Source organism: Clarias gariepinus, chromosome 13 (assembly GCF_024256425.1).
Source record: "Clarias gariepinus isolate MV-2021 ecotype Netherlands chromosome 13, CGAR_prim_01v2, whole genome shotgun sequence".
Taxonomy (NCBI): Eukaryota; Metazoa; Chordata; class Actinopteri; order Siluriformes; family Clariidae; genus Clarias; species Clarias gariepinus.
In genome coordinates this window covers 25661206-25680601 of record NC_071112.1, presented here as the reverse complement: position 1 = coordinate 25680601, position 19396 = coordinate 25661206, and the positions used below count along the sequence as shown (strand labels likewise).

The 19396-nt window shown below is 36.0% G+C and overlaps 1 protein-coding gene across 2 annotated transcripts; it reads left to right on the top strand.

The window, feature by feature from the left end:
• Positions 1-1653: 1653 nt before the first annotated feature.
• On the top strand, positions 1654-18438 carry mis18bp1 (MIS18 binding protein 1). 2 transcript variants are annotated; one of them, XM_053509175.1, is made up of 18 exons: positions 1654-1875; positions 3033-3624; positions 3731-3829; positions 6049-6144; positions 6238-6554; positions 6741-6814; positions 7768-7889; positions 7993-8083; positions 8195-8304; positions 8553-8716; positions 8826-8895; positions 12304-13279; positions 14037-14206; positions 14308-14447; positions 16425-16567; positions 17045-17123; positions 17917-17968; positions 18070-18438. In XM_053509175.1, exons 2-18 carry the CDS (start codon positions 3072-3074, stop codon positions 18177-18179), a joined length of 3366 nt encoding a protein of 1121 aa, XP_053365150.1. In that variant the 5' UTR covers positions 1654-1875; positions 3033-3071; the 3' UTR covers positions 18180-18438. The 2 variants fall into 2 exon arrangements, with proteins under 2 accessions (XP_053365150.1, XP_053365149.1); XM_053509174.1 differs by having other exon boundaries at positions 17914-17968.
• Positions 18439-19396: the final 958 nt, after the last annotated feature.

Below are 19396 nucleotides of genomic sequence, written 5' to 3'. Positions count from 1 at the left end.
TCCTAGGAACATCCCCCGAATGTCACAGTATAGATTCTCATAGGACGTTTCTGGAACACTCCCCTGGTTACTGCTTCTGTGCATTACAAACTGTCCTTTCACTGCAGTGTCTGCACTAGAAGTTTTCAGTTTCTTGCAATTAATCTTTATCTTAATTAACAAATGAAAGACAGGGTGTAAATAGCAACAGACCCCCAGGATCCAAGTGTTGTTATTAGTAGTGTTATGTAGATGTTGTTATGCACTTGCATGTTAAGCTTAAGTAGGACAGATTGATGAGTCCTGGTCCTTTATAGTGAGCAGTGGAAGAGTGTGTCTGTATTATTATGTACAAAACCATTTACTATTTCCTTAAAAATTATTAACTAAACAATATTACAGAAGAATATTTGCATGCTTGTAATGAAAATAGAAAGAAGCAAGTGTGACAAAGTTACCAGAAGAACTCTGGCATATTCTCCAGCATGCTTTAGCTGTTTCACTTAGAAAATGCACAAATGCACAAACAAAGCACCAAACATTGACTGTGTTTATTTTTATTACTGTTTAGTTACTCTTTAGTGCTCTTTATTAAAGTTTATTTTATGTTGAACAACAGCATTGCTTATTGCATTTTTTTGTATGTGTCCAAGACGTTTTATGAAGATTACATTTATTATAAAATATTCATCCTCTTATATATATATATAGGGGGAAAATACTGCACCAAACTATATATATATATAAACTATATATATATATATATATATATATATATATATATATAAACAATAATGTAAAAATCCAAATAACTTTACAGATCTTCATTGTAAAGGGTTTAAACAATGTTTTCCATGCATGTTTAATTAACCATAATCAATTCATTAACATGCACCTGTGGAATGGTCGTTGAGACCTTAACAGCTTACAGAAAGTAGGCATTTAAGGTCACAGTTCTAAAAACGCAGGACACTAAAGAGACTTGTCTACCGACTGTGAAAAACACCCAAAGAAAGATGCCCAGGGTCCCTGCTCATCTGCGTGAACGTGCATTAGGCATGCTGCAGGGAGGCATGAGGACTGCTGATGTGGCTAGGGCGATAAATTGCCCTGTCCACACTGTGAGACGCCTAAGACGGCGCTACAGGGAGACAGGAAAGACAGCTGATCATCCTCGCAGTGGAAGACCACGTGTAACAACACCTGCACAGGATCGGTACATCCGAATATCACACCTGCGTGACAGGTACAGGATGGCCACAACAACTGCCCGAGTCACACCAGGAACACACAATCCCTCCATTAGTGCTCAGACTGTCCGCAATAGGCAGTCCATGAGGAGGAGATGCACTGCAGTACTTCAAGCAGCTGGTGGCCACACCAGATACTGACTGGTACTTTTGTCTTATGGTGTTGACTCTTTTTGTGTCCATACAAATATTTACACATTAAGTTTACTGAAAGTTAAAACAGTTGAAAGTCAGAGGACGTTTCTTTTTTTGCTGAGTATATATATTAGACTCAGTCTTCTAGTCCCTGCTTATGTTGTTTGAACTGTGTGTTGTTTGAATTGTGTGTTATTGTTTTTGGCGAACAAACAAAACACTAATCTCTAGCTAATGCGGAAATGACGTAATTAGTACGCGACAGGAAACCGTTAGCTCTGTGGCAAAATTCAAAAGTAGCGCGCTGTAGCTGCACTGCCCGAGAGATTCTGATTTCAGAAAGATTTCCTTTTTTTTTCAGAGTTCAACAATTAAACATCCGGATAGTGACCTGTTTTTTTACTGTAGTGATGTGAAGCGAAAACTTTGTGCTAGAAATATATTTTTTTAAAGTAAACGTTTTTACGTGTTATCGAGATAAAGAGATTTCTGTTGTCGGAAATACATTCAAGTAAGTAAACAAACTTAGCAAAAATGACTGCAGTTGTATCAACACACAGAGAATTTAAGGTTTGCTTGTTGATGTCAAAAACAACATAATCACCGAACTAATGGATCTAGCATAGTAGGCAAACGCCCTTTATGGGTAGTTTGGTGTGTGTGTGTGTATACGGCTTTAAATACTTCGAGTCGATGTACCAATAAACTGTTACAAAAAAAAAAAACTGAATTAAATGAAAGTTTTACATTTTCTTTAGGAATATAGCTGTACTTTAGAAATTACCTGCTGAAAAGAGTTTGTAGAAATTAACCTGTAATTTCACCAAACTCAGTATGGTTTGACATTATGGTATTGGTTTGCACTGGAGGCTAAATATTAGGAAATTGTACAAAATTGACCCAGTTTACAGCAAGATTATGAATCTACTGTCATTTCATTGTATTACAGAAATGTGTAAGAGAAATAAAGAAAGGTTAATGTGAATCACAGTTGAGAAATCGAAAAAGTAGATTAGATAGAAATTAAGTTTTGTTTTAAAACGAATCCAGCATGTTAACATTCACTTATTTAACTTCACTGGTGTTATTTCTGTAGTGAAAATAGGAACTAAGCCCAGTAGAAATCTTCAGTTTAGTTTTTTAGTTTTTCTAATCAATATCTATTGGTGCAGGGGTTTGTTTACGTTGAGAATGTAGCTTATTATAAAGTAGATTATTAAATCCAGCACATAACTATTCATCGAATCGGTTTTACTCTACATTTTGATTTCACTTATGGTGCAGGTTAAACTTCTGCAAGATATCTAAGTACAGTTAAAGTAAAAAAAAATTCCATCCAGTTAAGACGTGTCCACAATACGCTGTTCATACATGTGGTTTCTAATCTGGCACAAAACTGCTCATAACTTCACTTCTACTCAACATTTTGATCTCGTTTATGGAGCAAGTTTACTTTCAGGCAAATATCAAAGTACTGCAAAAGTTTCATTTAATTCTGTTTAGCCAGTTTTGCATGATTCTGTGACAAAATCTAGCTGGACAGAACAGATGGACAGAAAATTATCTGAGACTGGTTTCGGGTCCTCCAATTTATGAAACAGAAAGATATCATTGAAAGAGCAAGGTCTGACCAATTTACACATAAAAACTTTTTTTTTGTTTATATAGATGCCTGAGACCTGGATGCAGACCTTTCTGTTGTAGCTCATGTATCTCTCACCAGCCAAGTGTCTCTCAGCTCCACTGCACCCTGAGCTGTGTTACAACACTCCTGTACAACCCACCACCATGGCAACACATGAGCGGAACCCGGCTGAAACCTTGGGAGAGTCAAATAGAATAAGCAGAAACTGCACTTCAGTGGTTTTAAATTCCACAGTACATGATCATAAGTTTGGGGCTGAGTCCAGAGCAGCCATGAACTGTGACCTCAGCACCATTAACACCTCGGTGATGCCTCTGAAACAAGTCACTGACACACCAGCAAAAGTCTTTGCCAGACTGAAGGCCAAAGTCCAGCGTCAGAACTCAGAAGAACACACACAAATTAACGTCGTCCCCAGACATCTGACAAGGGGTGTTCCATTATCGCAGAATATGCACCAACCACCAGTTGATGATACCACATCAGAAGGACAGGATACATATGTGCTGACACTTTCTCCACCTGAGTCTATGAGCAAGAACTCTGAGTTAGAAGAACCCCAAATAATAGCGCATCTTGATACAGGAGGAGGTCATGACCCTGACTTGGTTCACAGTTAGTAGTATATTTCTATCAGTTTGTAATAGAAAATATTTTACATTCTCATTGCATAACTTATGACAACCGTCTCCTCTTCTTTTTCTTCTTCTTTTTTTTTTAGGACCTGTTATTGCACTTGATGAGATGCTTGCTGAAAGATTTACACAGGTAAAAGTCCAGCAAAAGAAGACCACCAGCAAGTCAGCAAATATAAATCGAGGTATGACCAGGTTGTTTTTTCCCCCCTTTGCACAATAAAAGCACAAAGGCATAAATTATATATATAAATTAAGATGCAAAAATTGTGCTTGTGAGATGAAAAGGTCTTAGTATGCCACCTCACCACAAAAGAAGCTTAAAAATGCGTAGGTAGCACAAATCTTAGATGTATAATCACAATATACAGTGCAAAAGCACAATACACAAGTCACAGAGGAGAAAAAGCAAAAATATTTGTTAATGTCAAAAGTTATTCTGTCATAAGAAAAAAAAATTGACCAAAAAGAACATCCCAAGCATATAAGAATACCACAATATATGGCCTTAACCACAGTATATGGCCTAAGTTGGCTATATTAAAGGCTAATAATAATGGCTAGTTAAAAGATTTAAATAAATATATTATTTATGAATGTTGTAATTCATTTTTTGTTAAAGGAAGTCCTGAAATTTGTATCAGTAAAATTTATGAAAGGATTATCTTAACAAAAACTATGTTGTGAGGAGGCTTGTTTTGCAATGTGGTAAAACTAAGAATTTCCTACATTTTTGTTTATTGCTTTAGCAGGGGTACTTATTTAACTACAGGCCTTACAGCCATTGAGTCGATCATAAACCTTCTCTGTATATCAAAGTATTCTAGAGTTAAATGTGAAGCCATCTGAATGAATAATCTGAATAAATATTAAACGACGACTCAAGACGCACCTGTTTCTCCAGTACTTGGACTAAACCCCCCCAAAAAAAAAAAAAAAAAAAAAAATCAGATGTGTTTGACTAATGGTACTTAGTTATTAACCTAGTTAACCCAGTGTAAGTATGTATCCAATGTTGTAAACATTAAAGCACTTTTTGTAAGTCGCTCTGGATAAGAGCGTCTGCCAAATGCCTAAATGTAAATGTAAATGTAAATAATCCAAGTTTTGGAATGGCCTAGTCAAAATTTAGATCCCAGTCCAACTTAAATGAATAATTAAATGCCCCAAAATCTTAAAGAAATAAAGCAGTGTTGAGAATCGGATAAAATTCTTTCACAATGATGTGAGGGACTAATAAAGTCTTATATGAAACGATTGCTTCATGTTATTGTTGCTAATGGTTGATCTACTAGCCAACGGAGTATTGCACACGTTTTTTTCTTTCTTTTTGGCTTAGTTTTTGGTAAATATACAGTATAATGGCACGGTGAAAAGTTATACAGTTAAACCTTGAATTGTAAGTGTTTTGCAAGATGGGCAAAAAATTTGTAATAAATTTTACCTTGACAAACAAGCGAGGTTTTGTGCTACCAGCAGCGCATATTTACAAAGCTTTATCTGCAGAGTGTCACATGATCACAACTGGGCCAATGGTTCTTTTCTCTCTCACGCTGCAGGATTGTGGGTTATGGTTTCCCACACTCGCTCTGAGTGCGTGTGTACTGTTTACCATAACATTGTGACAACCTGTGCACTTAAAGCATTTTTTTTTTTATTATTTTGTGTCCACAACAATGCAACACCACATTTCCGTAGAATCCTTAAAAGAAGGAAATATGTGCTTGCTCCATCATCCGGAGATCGCTGGTTCGATTCCTGGGTGATGCTGTAGCCTCTCACAGCCAGGGGCCTAGAGAGAGCTGATTGGCCGAGCTCTCTCAGAGGGCAGGGATGAGTCTGAGGAATGATAGTCTTTGATGTGGAAGCCCCCTAGTGATAAGGAGGAATTGAACATGACAAAATTAGGGAGAAAATTGGGAAGAAAAAAAAAAGATTTGGCAATTCCGTTAGTGGGTGTGCATTTGAGTGTGAACGTTGTCTTACCCCTCCTTCTCCTCTCTCCTCTCTCTCATCTCCGTCAGACGAGCCACAATTCTTTTCTTTCTTTTAGGTTAGTTTGTTTTATTTTTTCTTTAATTTTATATAAATAATTTATGTAAAAAATTGAGATTTGCATTGATATGAGTGCTTTGGATTACAAGCACATTTTTGGAACAAATTATACTCACAATCCAAGGTTTAACTGTGCATGGTTCATCTAAAATTGTATTTACCCAATACTAAGACCTGCTACAATCAGATGACTGTTTTTAAGCAAAAACATATAGAATTTAAAGAGGGGGTAATAACTATTGAACATGACTCGAGTTAAATGTTTTGTTGCCGTCTATCATCAACACCTGTGGAATGATTATTGTGTAAGCTTTTATTACAAATGAACAAATCCACATTTTCTCCCCAGATGCATATGTTTTGCTGGAGCGCATGCCTGAGGATTTACTCGCTCAGCCAGGACCTACAAAACCAATACAATTAAGGAATCGTGTCAAAAACAGAAGTAACAATTTTGCCTTTAAATACGGCTTGTCCACCTTGGTGCACTTAATCCACTGATATCATTAGTTATGCATGTCCCTCCTGTCGATTGCAGGTTATCATGGTGTGTTTGGCGAGATGAGTGTAAGGGACGATTCAGAAGGTACAGTAGATGATGACAGCAGTAGGATGGATACATTTCAGAGGTTGGAGATTGCTTCCCAAAGGCATCCAGAGCCACAGAGACCAGAGAGAATGCCTAATAGGCAGTGCGAGAATTTGGAAGCACCACCTCGGCCACTTCCTAATCTGATGGAGGATTCTCTACTGCAGCTATCACCTCGCATCTCCATCCCTCGGAAGCAAATGTCAGTAGTTAAGTCCAAACAGCACAGTAAAGAAATGGATAAAGCTCAGGATGGGAGGACAAATGTAAGTAAAATCAGTAAATGTGCAGTCAAAGATTGCTTAGTCGTTTTTCCCTGACGAAATGATTGGTCTGTTATTTACAATAGTGAAATAAATATGGGAATAATTTGAGTCACATTGTGTATATAACATGTTTATTGTATGTTTTATTATGATACGGCAATTATTTATATCTTTTCTGAATGCTAGGTAACCGGGATTCATTTAAGAGATTGGGTTTTGAAGCTACACAACAAGGAGCTTATTGTTGATGGCATCCGCATGTAAGTTAATTTTATAGATAATTGACCATAAAATAATTAACATGTGCAGGTTGGAAGGAACATCACTGTAATGTTTACAGGGTATGAATGTCATGTTCCAATGGAAACTGCAGTAATTACCTTAAATATCATTGAAGTAGCAGGGGCACCAAGACATTTCTTAAGTTCTACATGTCTAACCTGAGGGCAGGAAGGCATTTGTATTGCATTGTAGGAAGCAGATAATTACATGTCAAGAGGAATAAAAAAATAGTTAAAATAAACTTCTGTGGTCTTATGCCCTTTCTTGTCATCATTTAGATTGTGGAGAATAATATGCCATTCATTACAAAGACAAAGGGATTGTAAATGACTGAAACTAGAAAGTTTAGCACAGTATTTAATTTTGTAAATAACAAATTTCATTCTGTAAAGAAAAAAACAAAACAATTAATATTTTAAGGCACATTTGAATTACATTATTTGAAAACGGGGAAATTCACAACAACAGTGATGGCATTTTGCATATGTACATACATAAGGTGCTAGGAGTGCATTGTGGCAAGCTAGTGATTTTATTTGTCTATCTGAATACATTTTAATTATTTCTTTGGCTTTTTTATTTTATTTTCAATTCATTAATTTGTTTATTCATTAAAAGGACAGAAAAGCACCATAGGAAAAGGGCACTACAAATTATTGTAGTTTCTGAAATTAAAAGAGTAACAGGTCAAGGTACAATGACGAAATGCCGTTGCCATTTCACACCTTGTGTTTGTCATTTCAAGTGTCACTTTTCGTGTGAAAATAGTGATTATTTTTAGCATGTTTTCTGCCCACAGAATTGAAGAAGAAAATGCTCAAATATATTTTTAACCATTAGAACCTACCAATCCCTCTTTAGCTTGTATGTATTTGTCAGCTGCTGGATTTTTGTGATTTAAACATGTCTTTAATCATTTACCTCTGAATAGAGACAACAAGATCCCTTGGCACAGTAGTTGCATCACTGAGCGAGTTTCAAGTAACATAGTTAAAACGGCATCTGGTGGGACCTATGTTCTTGTTGGAAAAATGTCGCACTACTACAATTCCTGTAAGCAAATCATTATTGTACAACTTCTCAATCTGATTTTATTGCCTTTTTTTTTTTTTTTTTTTTTACTGCTTTGGTAGTCTAACTAAAATTTCTTTACCAGCGTTTCCCTCATGGTTTATGAAAAAGTTTCTTTTCGGCTTTCCGGAAATGTGGAAGGAGTACCTGAATAAATTTTTGGCTGAAAATGAAGGGTATGTTGATGTTGTATTTTCAGGTTCCCCCTTTACATTGGTTTCCTTTTATATTGAACTTCATCAAAAGCTTGTAATGTGGTTGCTTTATAAAGAATTTATTTATTTTAGGAGTGGAAAAAACCGGCAAAGGAACAATTCAGCACCATGTGAGCCACAAAAGAAACGGCCCTCTAAGAAACAGATATCTAAACAACTAAGGTCAAAGGACATGGTGACCCGTAAGTCTGCTGGTTGTAATACTCACAGAAAATTTTTCGGCTAATGTATTTCAATCTCTGTTGATCAAAATCCTAATTATAAACTATTCTAAAATTAGAAGATGTAATTTTAAACTTTAATTGCAACCGGTTTTTAGTCAGCAAAACAATTAACGTCTAGACAGTTAATCTTTTGCAATTCTAGAGGAACGATGGCAAAAAAGTACATGTATGCATTTTGTAAACAAGATAAATTCTCTCTTGTAAAGCTGTTAGCTCTGCGGGCGTGCAGCCTCACAGTGCTCCAGTTTCTCGCAGCGGGCGTCTCATTAAACCACCTTTGGAATACTGGAGAGGAGGCAGGATCACTGTCGGGCCTGACATGAATGTTACAGTTCATGAGGATTATACGTCAACCTCAATTTTATTGACGGTAGTCACTTCTATTCTGCATCTATTATGTCCACTGTGAAACGTTTTTAGCAATTTTATTTGCTCTTTATGCCATTTAAAAAATTGTTTTTTATCTGTTCTTTTTAAAGCCAAAAACAAGACCTGTGGGAAATAAGTCACAAAAATCGCCTAAAGAACAGCCTGTGTCCAAATCTCTTGGTAAGATTTATAAGTACATCAGACTCTCTACCTTGAAATACAGCTCTCACAGATTCTCAATTTCCTAATGAAAGTAAGAAATCATGGGTGTAGTGCTGCTGGAACGCATTGGAACAACGATGTCCCTTTTTGCCTCCATTGGGGAGAAATGTGCTTTGTGAAACATGCAAGAAAACATTTCACCATAAAACATTGCCAGTAGTCTTAAAGCAGTCGTGTGAATACAGCCGTGTTAACAGTACAGTGGAACCTTGGATTACGAACCTTGGATATAAGGAATTCTATTCCTTATATTTCAAAACACTCATAAACCAAAGCGAATTCCCTTATAAGAAATATTAGAAACTCTAATTATTTGTTTCACAGTCCAAAAACATGAATATATAAAAATAATTAACACAAAATTAAAAGTAAAAATAAATCCCGACAGATAAGTGTTTTTTGTTTATGCACGCAGGCGGTGTGAAGCTAAATTAATCTTACACAGTAAACACACACGCGCATTAACGGAAAGACTTTTTTATCAGAAAAATTAACTGCTGTAAAAAAAAAAAAATTTAACTGCACTTTACCTTTGTAAAGAATTGTGGCAGAGCAGTGTTTCTGTGTGGAGCAGAGAGTGTGTCTGTGAAGGTGAGAGGAGGAGGATGTGTGTGTGAAGGCGAAAGAGGAGGGGTGTGTATAGGCGAAAGGAGCGGTGTGTGTGTATGAAGGGGCATGGTGTACAATTGCACAGAGAGAGAGAGAAAAACTGGATTGTTAACCTCTCTAATAAGACTTTTTTTGCTTTACATGTGCACGCACACGGGTGTTTATAATAAACAGTACACATTTGCGTACAAACACAAAATAAAATGTTTTACACACACACGTGATCCGTGTTATAGTAAACAGTACACGGATGATCACGTGACGCTTGGGGTCAAAACAAGAAGTGCATGTGTGATGCATGATACTCAATCCTCGTAAACCAAGACTTGCTCGTTTTTCAAGTCAAAGTTTATTTTAAAAAAATCTGCGTTGCTCAAATGCAGTTTCATTAGCTCAGCCCAAACTACTTGGCTTAATGCCATTCTAATTGCACCTTACTACCATCCATGGGTATTACCTTATACTACACACAGATGGATATTTTGCTTCCAGTATTTGATGGTGTGGGCAGATATCATTACCTTGTGTATGTTTGATTGGTGCAGTCTTCTGTTTAAACAAATGGCACTACACCTCTACAAACCTAACCACAAACCTATAATAGTAGTGTATGTAGTATTTGTTTATGACTGCAGTATGTTTTAAAGTAGCAATAATAATAATATTAAGCAGTTTACAGAATGGACAGTTACCTGTCCTAGTTATTCATTTTCACAAAGTGGAACACCCTTATTCACTCTTAGTACTGATGCTCATTGTAACAGGAGGGAAGTGTTGTAGAGTTTGACAACTTAGGGAAATGGGCTTCTGTGATCTGTGAAGTAATTTGCTCATTACAGCTTTCTACTGAGGGTGCTTCTTTATTGTTCCAGTTTGTTAGTGCATAGATAGCTGTTGTCAGTGATCACTAGGACGTTGTGCAGCACCTTTCTCTCTGACACATTCTCAAAGGAAACGCACCTTAGTGACTGGCCTTTCTGATTATCCAATTCTCTCTGTTTGCATCTTCTATTTTAAACATGCTGTCTTAGCACAGCACAGCATATAGAATGTCACTGACCTCTACTGCCTGGTGCAACGTCTGCATGTTTTTACAGATGTTAAAGCTTCGACATTATAATCTTTTTTTTTTTTTAACCTCCACATTCATATCTTTTTAGGGAAACTGCAAGTATGCTATAAAAATACACATGCAGTATATAAATGGACATCTATAAATAGACAAAAATTAGAACAAGCTGGAAAGAAACTGCAGCAGGCCATCAGCAGTGGAAGTGCATCCATAACCAGGTTGTTAAACCGTCCAGGCTGGCTTAATACTTGTATACTTGGTGCATGTTAAGTTAACTTTTGACACATTAAAATTGGTCTAGTGTCTAGTGTTAATTACAACTAAAATAGATACAGGACAGAGATTAAGTTTCGTTTAGAACTTTAACATCTAAAAAAAAAATTGTTTTATTGAATCTGGATATACACATATATACACAATTGTGATAGTTACAGAATTGCAGTACAAATCGAAACACCACCTGGTTATCATGATATCCTTGTTGATTTCCAATACTCACATGTATAACATTGTGTGTGTGAAGGGTCTGTAGACTGAAATACCTTGCTAATAAGAGAAATCAGAGGAGAAAGATCAGACAGGAAACATATACTAACTTTAATAAGCACTCTTTACAACATTGCTGAGCATAAAGCATCTCAGAACGCACAAAACATTAAACCTCAAGGCAGAAGACCACATCAGGTCACAGTCCTCACAGGCAGGAATAAGATTCTGAGGTTATCATGGGCACATACTTATAGAAACTGGTTAATTAAAGACTAGAAAATACCCATTCGATTATTTTTTTTAATCTTCACCTGTCTTGTTTGGGAGATTCCACATTAGCCTAGATTCTTGGCTAGTAGATTTTTGTCTAATGAGTGGAACCCTAGGGCCTACTGCTGCTGTTATCCATACAGCTCAAGTTATGATGTTTTCTGCATTCTAAAATGTTTTTTCTGCTCATCCTGCGTCCTGGCAAATTGAACAAATTTGGCCATTTATCTCTAACCTTTCTTATTAACAAGGCAACCCCACATACAGAACTCACTCACTAACTGGCACACACACTGCTTGATTAAAGTCAAAGAGAGAATTTTTTTTTATTTTATTATTGTGCTGTTGTCTCAAACTTGGCTGTTTGGATAATTGAACAAATAACAAGTGTACAGGTGTTCCTTTAAAAATGGTCAGTGAGTGTAAATATGAAAGATAATATTTTTTGGCTTTTTTTTAATCATCTTCTATTCAATTCTCGATCGACACCTCAAATGTTTCAGTGTATGGCAAAAACAAGACAACTGTGTAGTTTTTTGCGTTAACAAACTTAAATATGCTTAAATAACTTTGCAGTAAAGCATGGTCATATTGAGGTGGGGAAGGGAGAGTGACCTCCAGGTGAAGTCAGTCAATATAGAAGCATTAAAAATTCAGTAACGTTTATATTTTACAAAATGTAGGTTTGCAGTATTTTACACTTAAGCAAATAATTCCAGCTTAATTTGTTGAAAGGGAGACAGATTTGTTTGGTCCTCAATTGATGGAAAATGGGAGAGATTCTTATATACACTTCTTATATATATCCTGAATAAAAATATATCACAAGTCTGGAATTTCTGTTATGCTAGTTTTATCTATGCATTGTAGTATGTTTGGTTGTGTTAAATTGATGACTTCTTCCTTTGCTTGTACACAAATAACAGAAATCCAAAACAGCAGTGATGAGGATTCTATGGCACCAAGGAGACGTGTTAAACAACATAAGTCTCGGAGGACAGAGGGAACCAAAGCAGGTGAAAATACTTCAAAAAGGAAACCTCAGGCTGCAGTTTTCAACTCTGACTCGGAATTAGAAAATGCTACTGCCAAACAGCTTTCTCCTCAGGAAGCACAGTCTGAGCGAATGTACCTGAGGAGGGGACGATCATATTCTAGAGAGAGAAACTCGTGGGGCTCAGGGTCCGAGGTATGTTGTTTTTCGAATGAAGATGGGATTTCTACAACCCAGGCCACTCAGGGAAATTTTAAAACACGGCCCAAGCAAAAGCATCTACAAAGAGCAACTCAGAATAAGAAGCCTTCCTCTTCATGCTCAGACTCTGATACCAGTTCCACACAATCTCAAGTTCAGAAGAGTGCAGATTCAGATCATTTATTCACACCTCCATATCCTACAAAAAGAAACAGAAGAAAAGCTCAGAAGGAAAAAAGCAAGCTTGTTCCTCTGACTGCTGCTATGTCCGAGACCGAGGAAGCTGATTTCTCTGTGCAGACACATACAGTGACGAATAAAAAGAACACACAAAGGCAAAAGAAGGTTTCTCAGAAAAATCAAAATTATATGGTGACTGATAGTGGTGGTGAAAGTCTTTCGTTAAAGCCGATCAGAGAAGATAAAAAGAAGACTTCAAAGTCTGCTCCAGCAAGGACAAGACAAAGGAAAAGCTTAAAAGCGTCTGAAAAGACACCCAATAGACTTGTTTCTCAGGCTAGTGAACATCCTGAGCAGTCTATCACAACAGATAATCCTCAGCCTCCTGTGCCAGATAATATTTGCAAAAAAACAAATCCATCAGTAAACCGCAAAGCAAGCGGAAGACAAAGCACAAAGCACCGTGAGATCGAACAAGATGTGCAAGAAGGAGCATGGAGTGAAAAAGAACTGCAAAAACTTAATGAGTAAGCCATTATTTTTAAGTATATCTTTGCTATAATTATTGTGGTCAGTGTCATTTACTTAAAAGAATATATGTGGATTAAACTGGGCACCTGCATTATTTACTTTCCTATAAGCTCAACATAATTTACTTGCAGTAAGTTAAAAAAAAATATTTCATAAGTTAATGTCAATTTATAAGAACAAATGCTGTTTAACTGACTTGATAGTTTGAAATAAAGTTAGAGTAATCATTGGAAGTGGCTCTAGTCATGCACTGGTGCAATAACATAAAAAGCTCACGTTGATATAAGGAAAATAAATTTTACTAGCATTTCAGAAACCAGAGCTTATATTCTACTAAAGATTTAAAAAAAGAAAACTAAGGGACTGAGTAGCCTGATTATTGTTTTTCATACATACACCATACATATCAAGTCCTTATTTTTTTATACATACATCATACATATCAGGTCCAATCATTGGATGTAATTAATTCCTTGAGATGGCTGCCTATACATCCAATGACTCAGCAGATCAGTTGATTCAGTAGATCATCCAATGTATTGAAGGTTGGCCCCAGGCTTTTTGAGTTGATAGCATTTTTTGGCAATCCTTTTACTATTATTATAGTAGGAACTTTTTATTTATGTAGCACTTTTTTATGCATGCAGCTCAATGTTATTTCAGTAAAATGTACGTCACATATAATAATAATAATAATAATAATAATGATGATGATGAAACATTGATATGCTGTGTATTTTTTGACCCACCTAGGGCTGTGAACTCACTACCCAAACACAAGAGTGGTTACTGGGTTAATGTCTCTCTGTTAGTTGGGACACGTTCAGCTGAGGAGTGCCAGAAACAGTATACTGAACTGTACCAAACTCGTGGACGATCCAAAGGAAAACATAAGACAAAAAATTCTAAAACAGATGAACCAGGTAATGCTTCTTTGCTATTTTATTGCAAAGACTAGTGGATAGTACAGATTTTACTCCTAAAATGGGCTGCCTGTCACAAGTAAATGTAATTTTATTTCCAGCAAAAGAAATGGCTTCAATTACTGCTAAGGTTGGCACGCTAAAGAGGAAGAAACAGATGTGGGATTTTTTGGATCATATGCCCAAAGATGATCATGATGACATTTTTGCAGGTTCACCAATGCGCAGTAAACAAATCAAGGTGAAAGCCCTCTGATACTGATTTTGTCACTGCTTTGTTGAATTCTTATAAAATATGTAAGCTGTGCATTCCTAGTATAGCTGACATTCACGTCTATTTCAGTAGAAGGGTAAAAAAATATATATATATATATGGTCGTGACTATAAACGATTCCCATTACAGTGGAACCTCAGATTGCGAGTAACACGATTTGCGAGTGTTCCTCAAAACAAGGAAAGATTTTTAATACATTTTGACTTTAAAAATGAACAAGTCTTGGTTTACGAGTACCAAGTATCATGTATCATGCATGCACTTCTCGCGTCACGTGATCACAACTGAGCCAGAAATAGTTTTCTCTCTCTTGCGCTGTGAAATTGTGGGTAATCGTCTCCCCTGCTGGGTCTTAGTGCGCGTCTCTCACTGGTATAATCAACATCCGTGCACGCGTGTACTGCTTATTATTACACTGTGACCACGTGTGTGTGTAAAATATATTTTATTTTGTGTTTGTAAGCCCGTGTGTACAGTGTGCGTGTACTGTTTCTTATAACACACAAATGTGCAGGTGTGTAAAGCAAAAGAAGTTCTCATTATGGAGGTTAAAAATCCATTTTCTCCCTTAGCCTGTCGTCATGTGTGTGCACGCGTGCGTAATTTGACACTGTGCTGGTTCTCACACACACACACTCTCTCTCTCTCTCTCTCTCTCTCTCTCTCTCGCCATTAGTGTGTGTGTTTTTGTTTTTGTGTGAAGCACCCCCTTTCTGCTTCACACATACAGACACTCTGCTCTAGACAGAAACACTGCTCTGTTGCGATCCTTTTTAAAGGTAAAGTGCAGGTTCATTTCTTTGTTTATTTTACTTTACAGCAGTGATTCTGTTAGTATGCGCTCACGCGTGTCATTAGCGATGTTTCTTGCTAATTTGTCTGACAAACCAGTCTTTTCGTTAAGGTCTGTGTATGTGTGTGTTTTTATGTGAAATTCAAATAAGAGAGGAGAAAGTTTTACTGTGAAAGATAAGAAGGGGGTCTCCTCTTACTTTAGCTTCACACACACACACACACACACACACACAGCGCCTACGCGCATAAACAGAAACGCTTACCTGTCAGGATTCATTTCCACTTTTTTTTTTTTTTTTTTATTCAAGAGCAGGTTAATTTGTTTTATTTTTACTTTATATTTTGTATGAATTATTTTGATGTATTTTTTTATTTTTATTTATTTAATTATTTTTTTTGGGGGTCTGTGGACCGAGTAATTTGAGTTTCCATTATTTCTTATGGGAAAATTTGCTTTGAGTGTTTTGGAATACGAGCCCGCTTCCAGAATGAATTATTCTTGTAATCCAAGGTTCCACTGTAAAATATATATTAAAGTTACATGCCTTTTATTGCCCAGCACATAATATTTAATTGGCCCCTTTATTAGCTAGAGCAATGATTCGCAACCCTTGCACTTGGGGACCCTGTCCTGCATCGTGTTTTTCCTGCTTTATCCCACCAATTTAATTTAGAACAGGTTGATAATTATCTAATTAGTTTAATTAGCTAAAAAATGTGACACTGTGAAATGTGAAGGGCAATAAACATGCCTGAATAAAATGTTAATTAAATGTTACTTAATAAGCTAATTGTGTGAATCAGAAGAGAAGCTGCCACAATTTGAAAATGTTACCAAGGAGTGTCAGTACTGTTAGTAATACAGTAAATGTTTGGCACTAATACCTGGAACGAGGTATGTTTACCTGTTCAGGTTATCCTGTGTCACTGACCTACAGTATTAGTTGAGTTGTTCAGTTTTCAAGATATAATTAGTTTTAAATTAACAATAAAATCACGACCCTTAAAATGCATTGATGCCATCTTTGTAGCAATAATCGCATAAATGAAATGAAGACTTAATGTCCTTTTAATGAGAATCTAACAAATGTGTTAACGGTTTAAATAAAACTAACATTGATTTTCTTTTTTCTTTTTTTTTTGTGCAGCTGCCTGTATGGTCAACAAAAGGAGATGAGCCAGATTTTGGCCATCTACAAAATCCACAAACCCCCAGCTCAAGCATGTTTTCTTCAGTGAAAACGCCTCAGTGTTTGCACATTACCCCAGGGATGTTGCGCTCTGTTAACAGGTAATATATTTAAATTTATACATCAAATCATTTTCATACAGAACTGGGAATGATGGGTGCTTCATTTCATGAACTTTCCATTTCTGTTGAAGCATCCATTGCTCTGAAATTGTGTAATTCTGGACTCATCAGACCAAATGACCCTCTATCTGTTGCCCTAAAGTCCAATCTTTACGCTGCCTAGCAAATTGAAGGCTTTTTTTTTATTTTATAAAGGCTTGTTTATCCCCAACCTGTTACTTCTGCTACATTGTGCAGGTGGAAATACTCTTATTTTCACTATTAACCATGGCTGTGATTTCCCCTTTATATTCATAGGCGTTAATTTACAGTTTCGTTTCATGCTGTAAAAGGGGCTTAATTATTTTTTGTAAAGTTACTACATAAAAATGTTTTGTATTCTCTAAAGTGACATGGACAACCTTTTTGTTTTTATTTGGACTTTAGTAAGGTATACTTCTCTCTTTTTGTGCAAAGGGACAACAATGACAAGTATATTTACCACCTACAGAAGGTTAAAAGGCAAGGCAATCATGGAAGAAAAGGCAGTCCTAAGGTAGGTTTGACTTTAAGTTAACCATGCTTATTTATTTATTTGAAGGATTTCCCAATTTCCCCTCCGATTTCGGTCAATTACGAAACCCACCATCTAGCTCATATGATAGCTACTCATTGGTTAGAGTGAAGGCTAACACATCCTTCCGCAAGCAGAAGTTGCATTAGAATTAATCATTATCTGTAATTTTAAAGAAGTGAAAAATTGTCTATTTCATAGTATATTTTATCTACCATTCTTTATTCATTTGCCAGTTTACCAGTTGAGAACTTATCTATTTTCAGTACACAATGAATGTTAAAAAGTGACAATGAGTCGTACGATTTAAAAAAAAATTATAATATACTAGCCATCGGAAATTGGCATCATCGTACTGGCAAATAGCACAAAGGGAGTTGGTGTGAAAATTTGTGAAATCTTTATGAACTCATTATTTAATTAATGAATTAATGCATTAAGATATATCTGAGAAATATGAGTTCTCAATCTCATCTGAAGTTTTAAAACAGTATACTTCTGCATGTACACACGTGTATGTAAGATGAATATGAAAGTGTATGTAAGATGAATATCACTCGTGTCCAAAATAAATATAGTACTATCCCTTACCTTCAAAATGATAGATGGCTTTAGAAATTACTGTCTGTTTTTAAAATTCTGTAAATGAACAGCTTTCTCTGAGAAAGAAAAGTATGAAACCAGCAGGTGCACACCTTGATGAATGTAATTTTTATGTTGTTTCTTTTGATGTTGTCTTTCTATTGTCTTATTTAATAGTAATTCTTTTTAGCAGGACAAGTTCACACCTGTTCCATCAGTAAAGAAAACCAAGAAGAGATGTGTTGGTATGTGCTCTGATACAATATCAATGTGTTCATGCATTACTAGTATCATTTTAGAAAATTATTCTTAATCTTTATTTTATTTTTTTTTTCTTATCATATAGCTGAAGATGATAACTTTGTTGTTTGGAACATGCTGTCTGACAAGAACGGTCCTGCTATGGAAGAGGAAGATGAGGAGGAGGAGGAGGATTATTTTATGGATGAATACTAATACTATATTAAAATAGTTTATAATTACAGATCTGAAGAGGTTGGATTTGGTGCTATTGAATCATATGTTTTGCAGGACAGTGTTTTTATGTTACGTTTAAAGGAAGCGTTCATGTTCTAATGCATCAAGCAAAATATTTTTGTTATTTTTTTCCCCTCCCAAGTATGTTTGAACAATCCAGCTGTCAACATTCCAGCCTTCAGAGTCTGACGGTTTTGTAAATACTTATAAAGTAATGAGAATAAAAAAAAAATCAAGACTTTTTTGTCTTAAAGTTTGGTAGGGGTTTAGCCGAAAGTGACCAAAAGCCTAAAGTTATTTGGATTTGTTAAAAAAAAGATGGTGTTTTTGTAATTGTGAATAGATAATAGTTTTTAAAAATGTAAAATAAGGTTAAGTTTTCTTGCCTAAGAATGGTGAATGAGGTATCTTAAGTCAATGTAGAAATAGTAATAAGCTTGAAAACTTTGAGTAAAATATTTCTGCACTATGTTTAGTGTGAACATTTTATCCTTAGCAGTTCATTTAAAAAAAAATTGCATAAGGTTTGGTGTTTCTCTCAGTTCTGCTTCTGTAGTCTACAGTTGAGTTGTTCCTTCTGGCAAATTTCATTCTAATAAATTGGAATTACTCTTAAGCTGGTCACATTAAATTCTGCAGCATGAAGTGACATGGTTGATATTTTATTAGAGTACTCTGCATTTTATCAAATTATTCTGCACTAAGAGTTACACCCTAGGTTTGGGCGGAATTAACAATTTTGTATTGTCACATTTACTGTACACCCATCATACTGATTACTACATGTATCTATCTAGAGAGCACACTGACCAGCCAAAACATTGTCAGCCCACCTAATATTGAATAGGTCCCGCCTTTGCCACAAAAGCAGTAATGATGTCTTCTGACAACTACTGTATCTGCTGGAAACAGCATTAACAGAAGCTCTTCTATTCGATCCGATTAGACTACACAGGCCAGCCTTCACTCCTCTTGTGCATTAATGACCCTGTCGCTAGTTCACCAGTTTTTCTTTCTTGCATCTCTTTTCATGCAAACAGCACAGTTGTCAAGCTATTACAATGTGGCTCTTCTTACAGTAGCTATATTTTCAATATTGTGTTACAATGGCGGCTGGAAGTGGTGGGATATATTAGGAAGCAAGTGAACCTTTTTTCATGAAGTGGATGTGCTCGAAGCAGAAAAAATAGACAAGT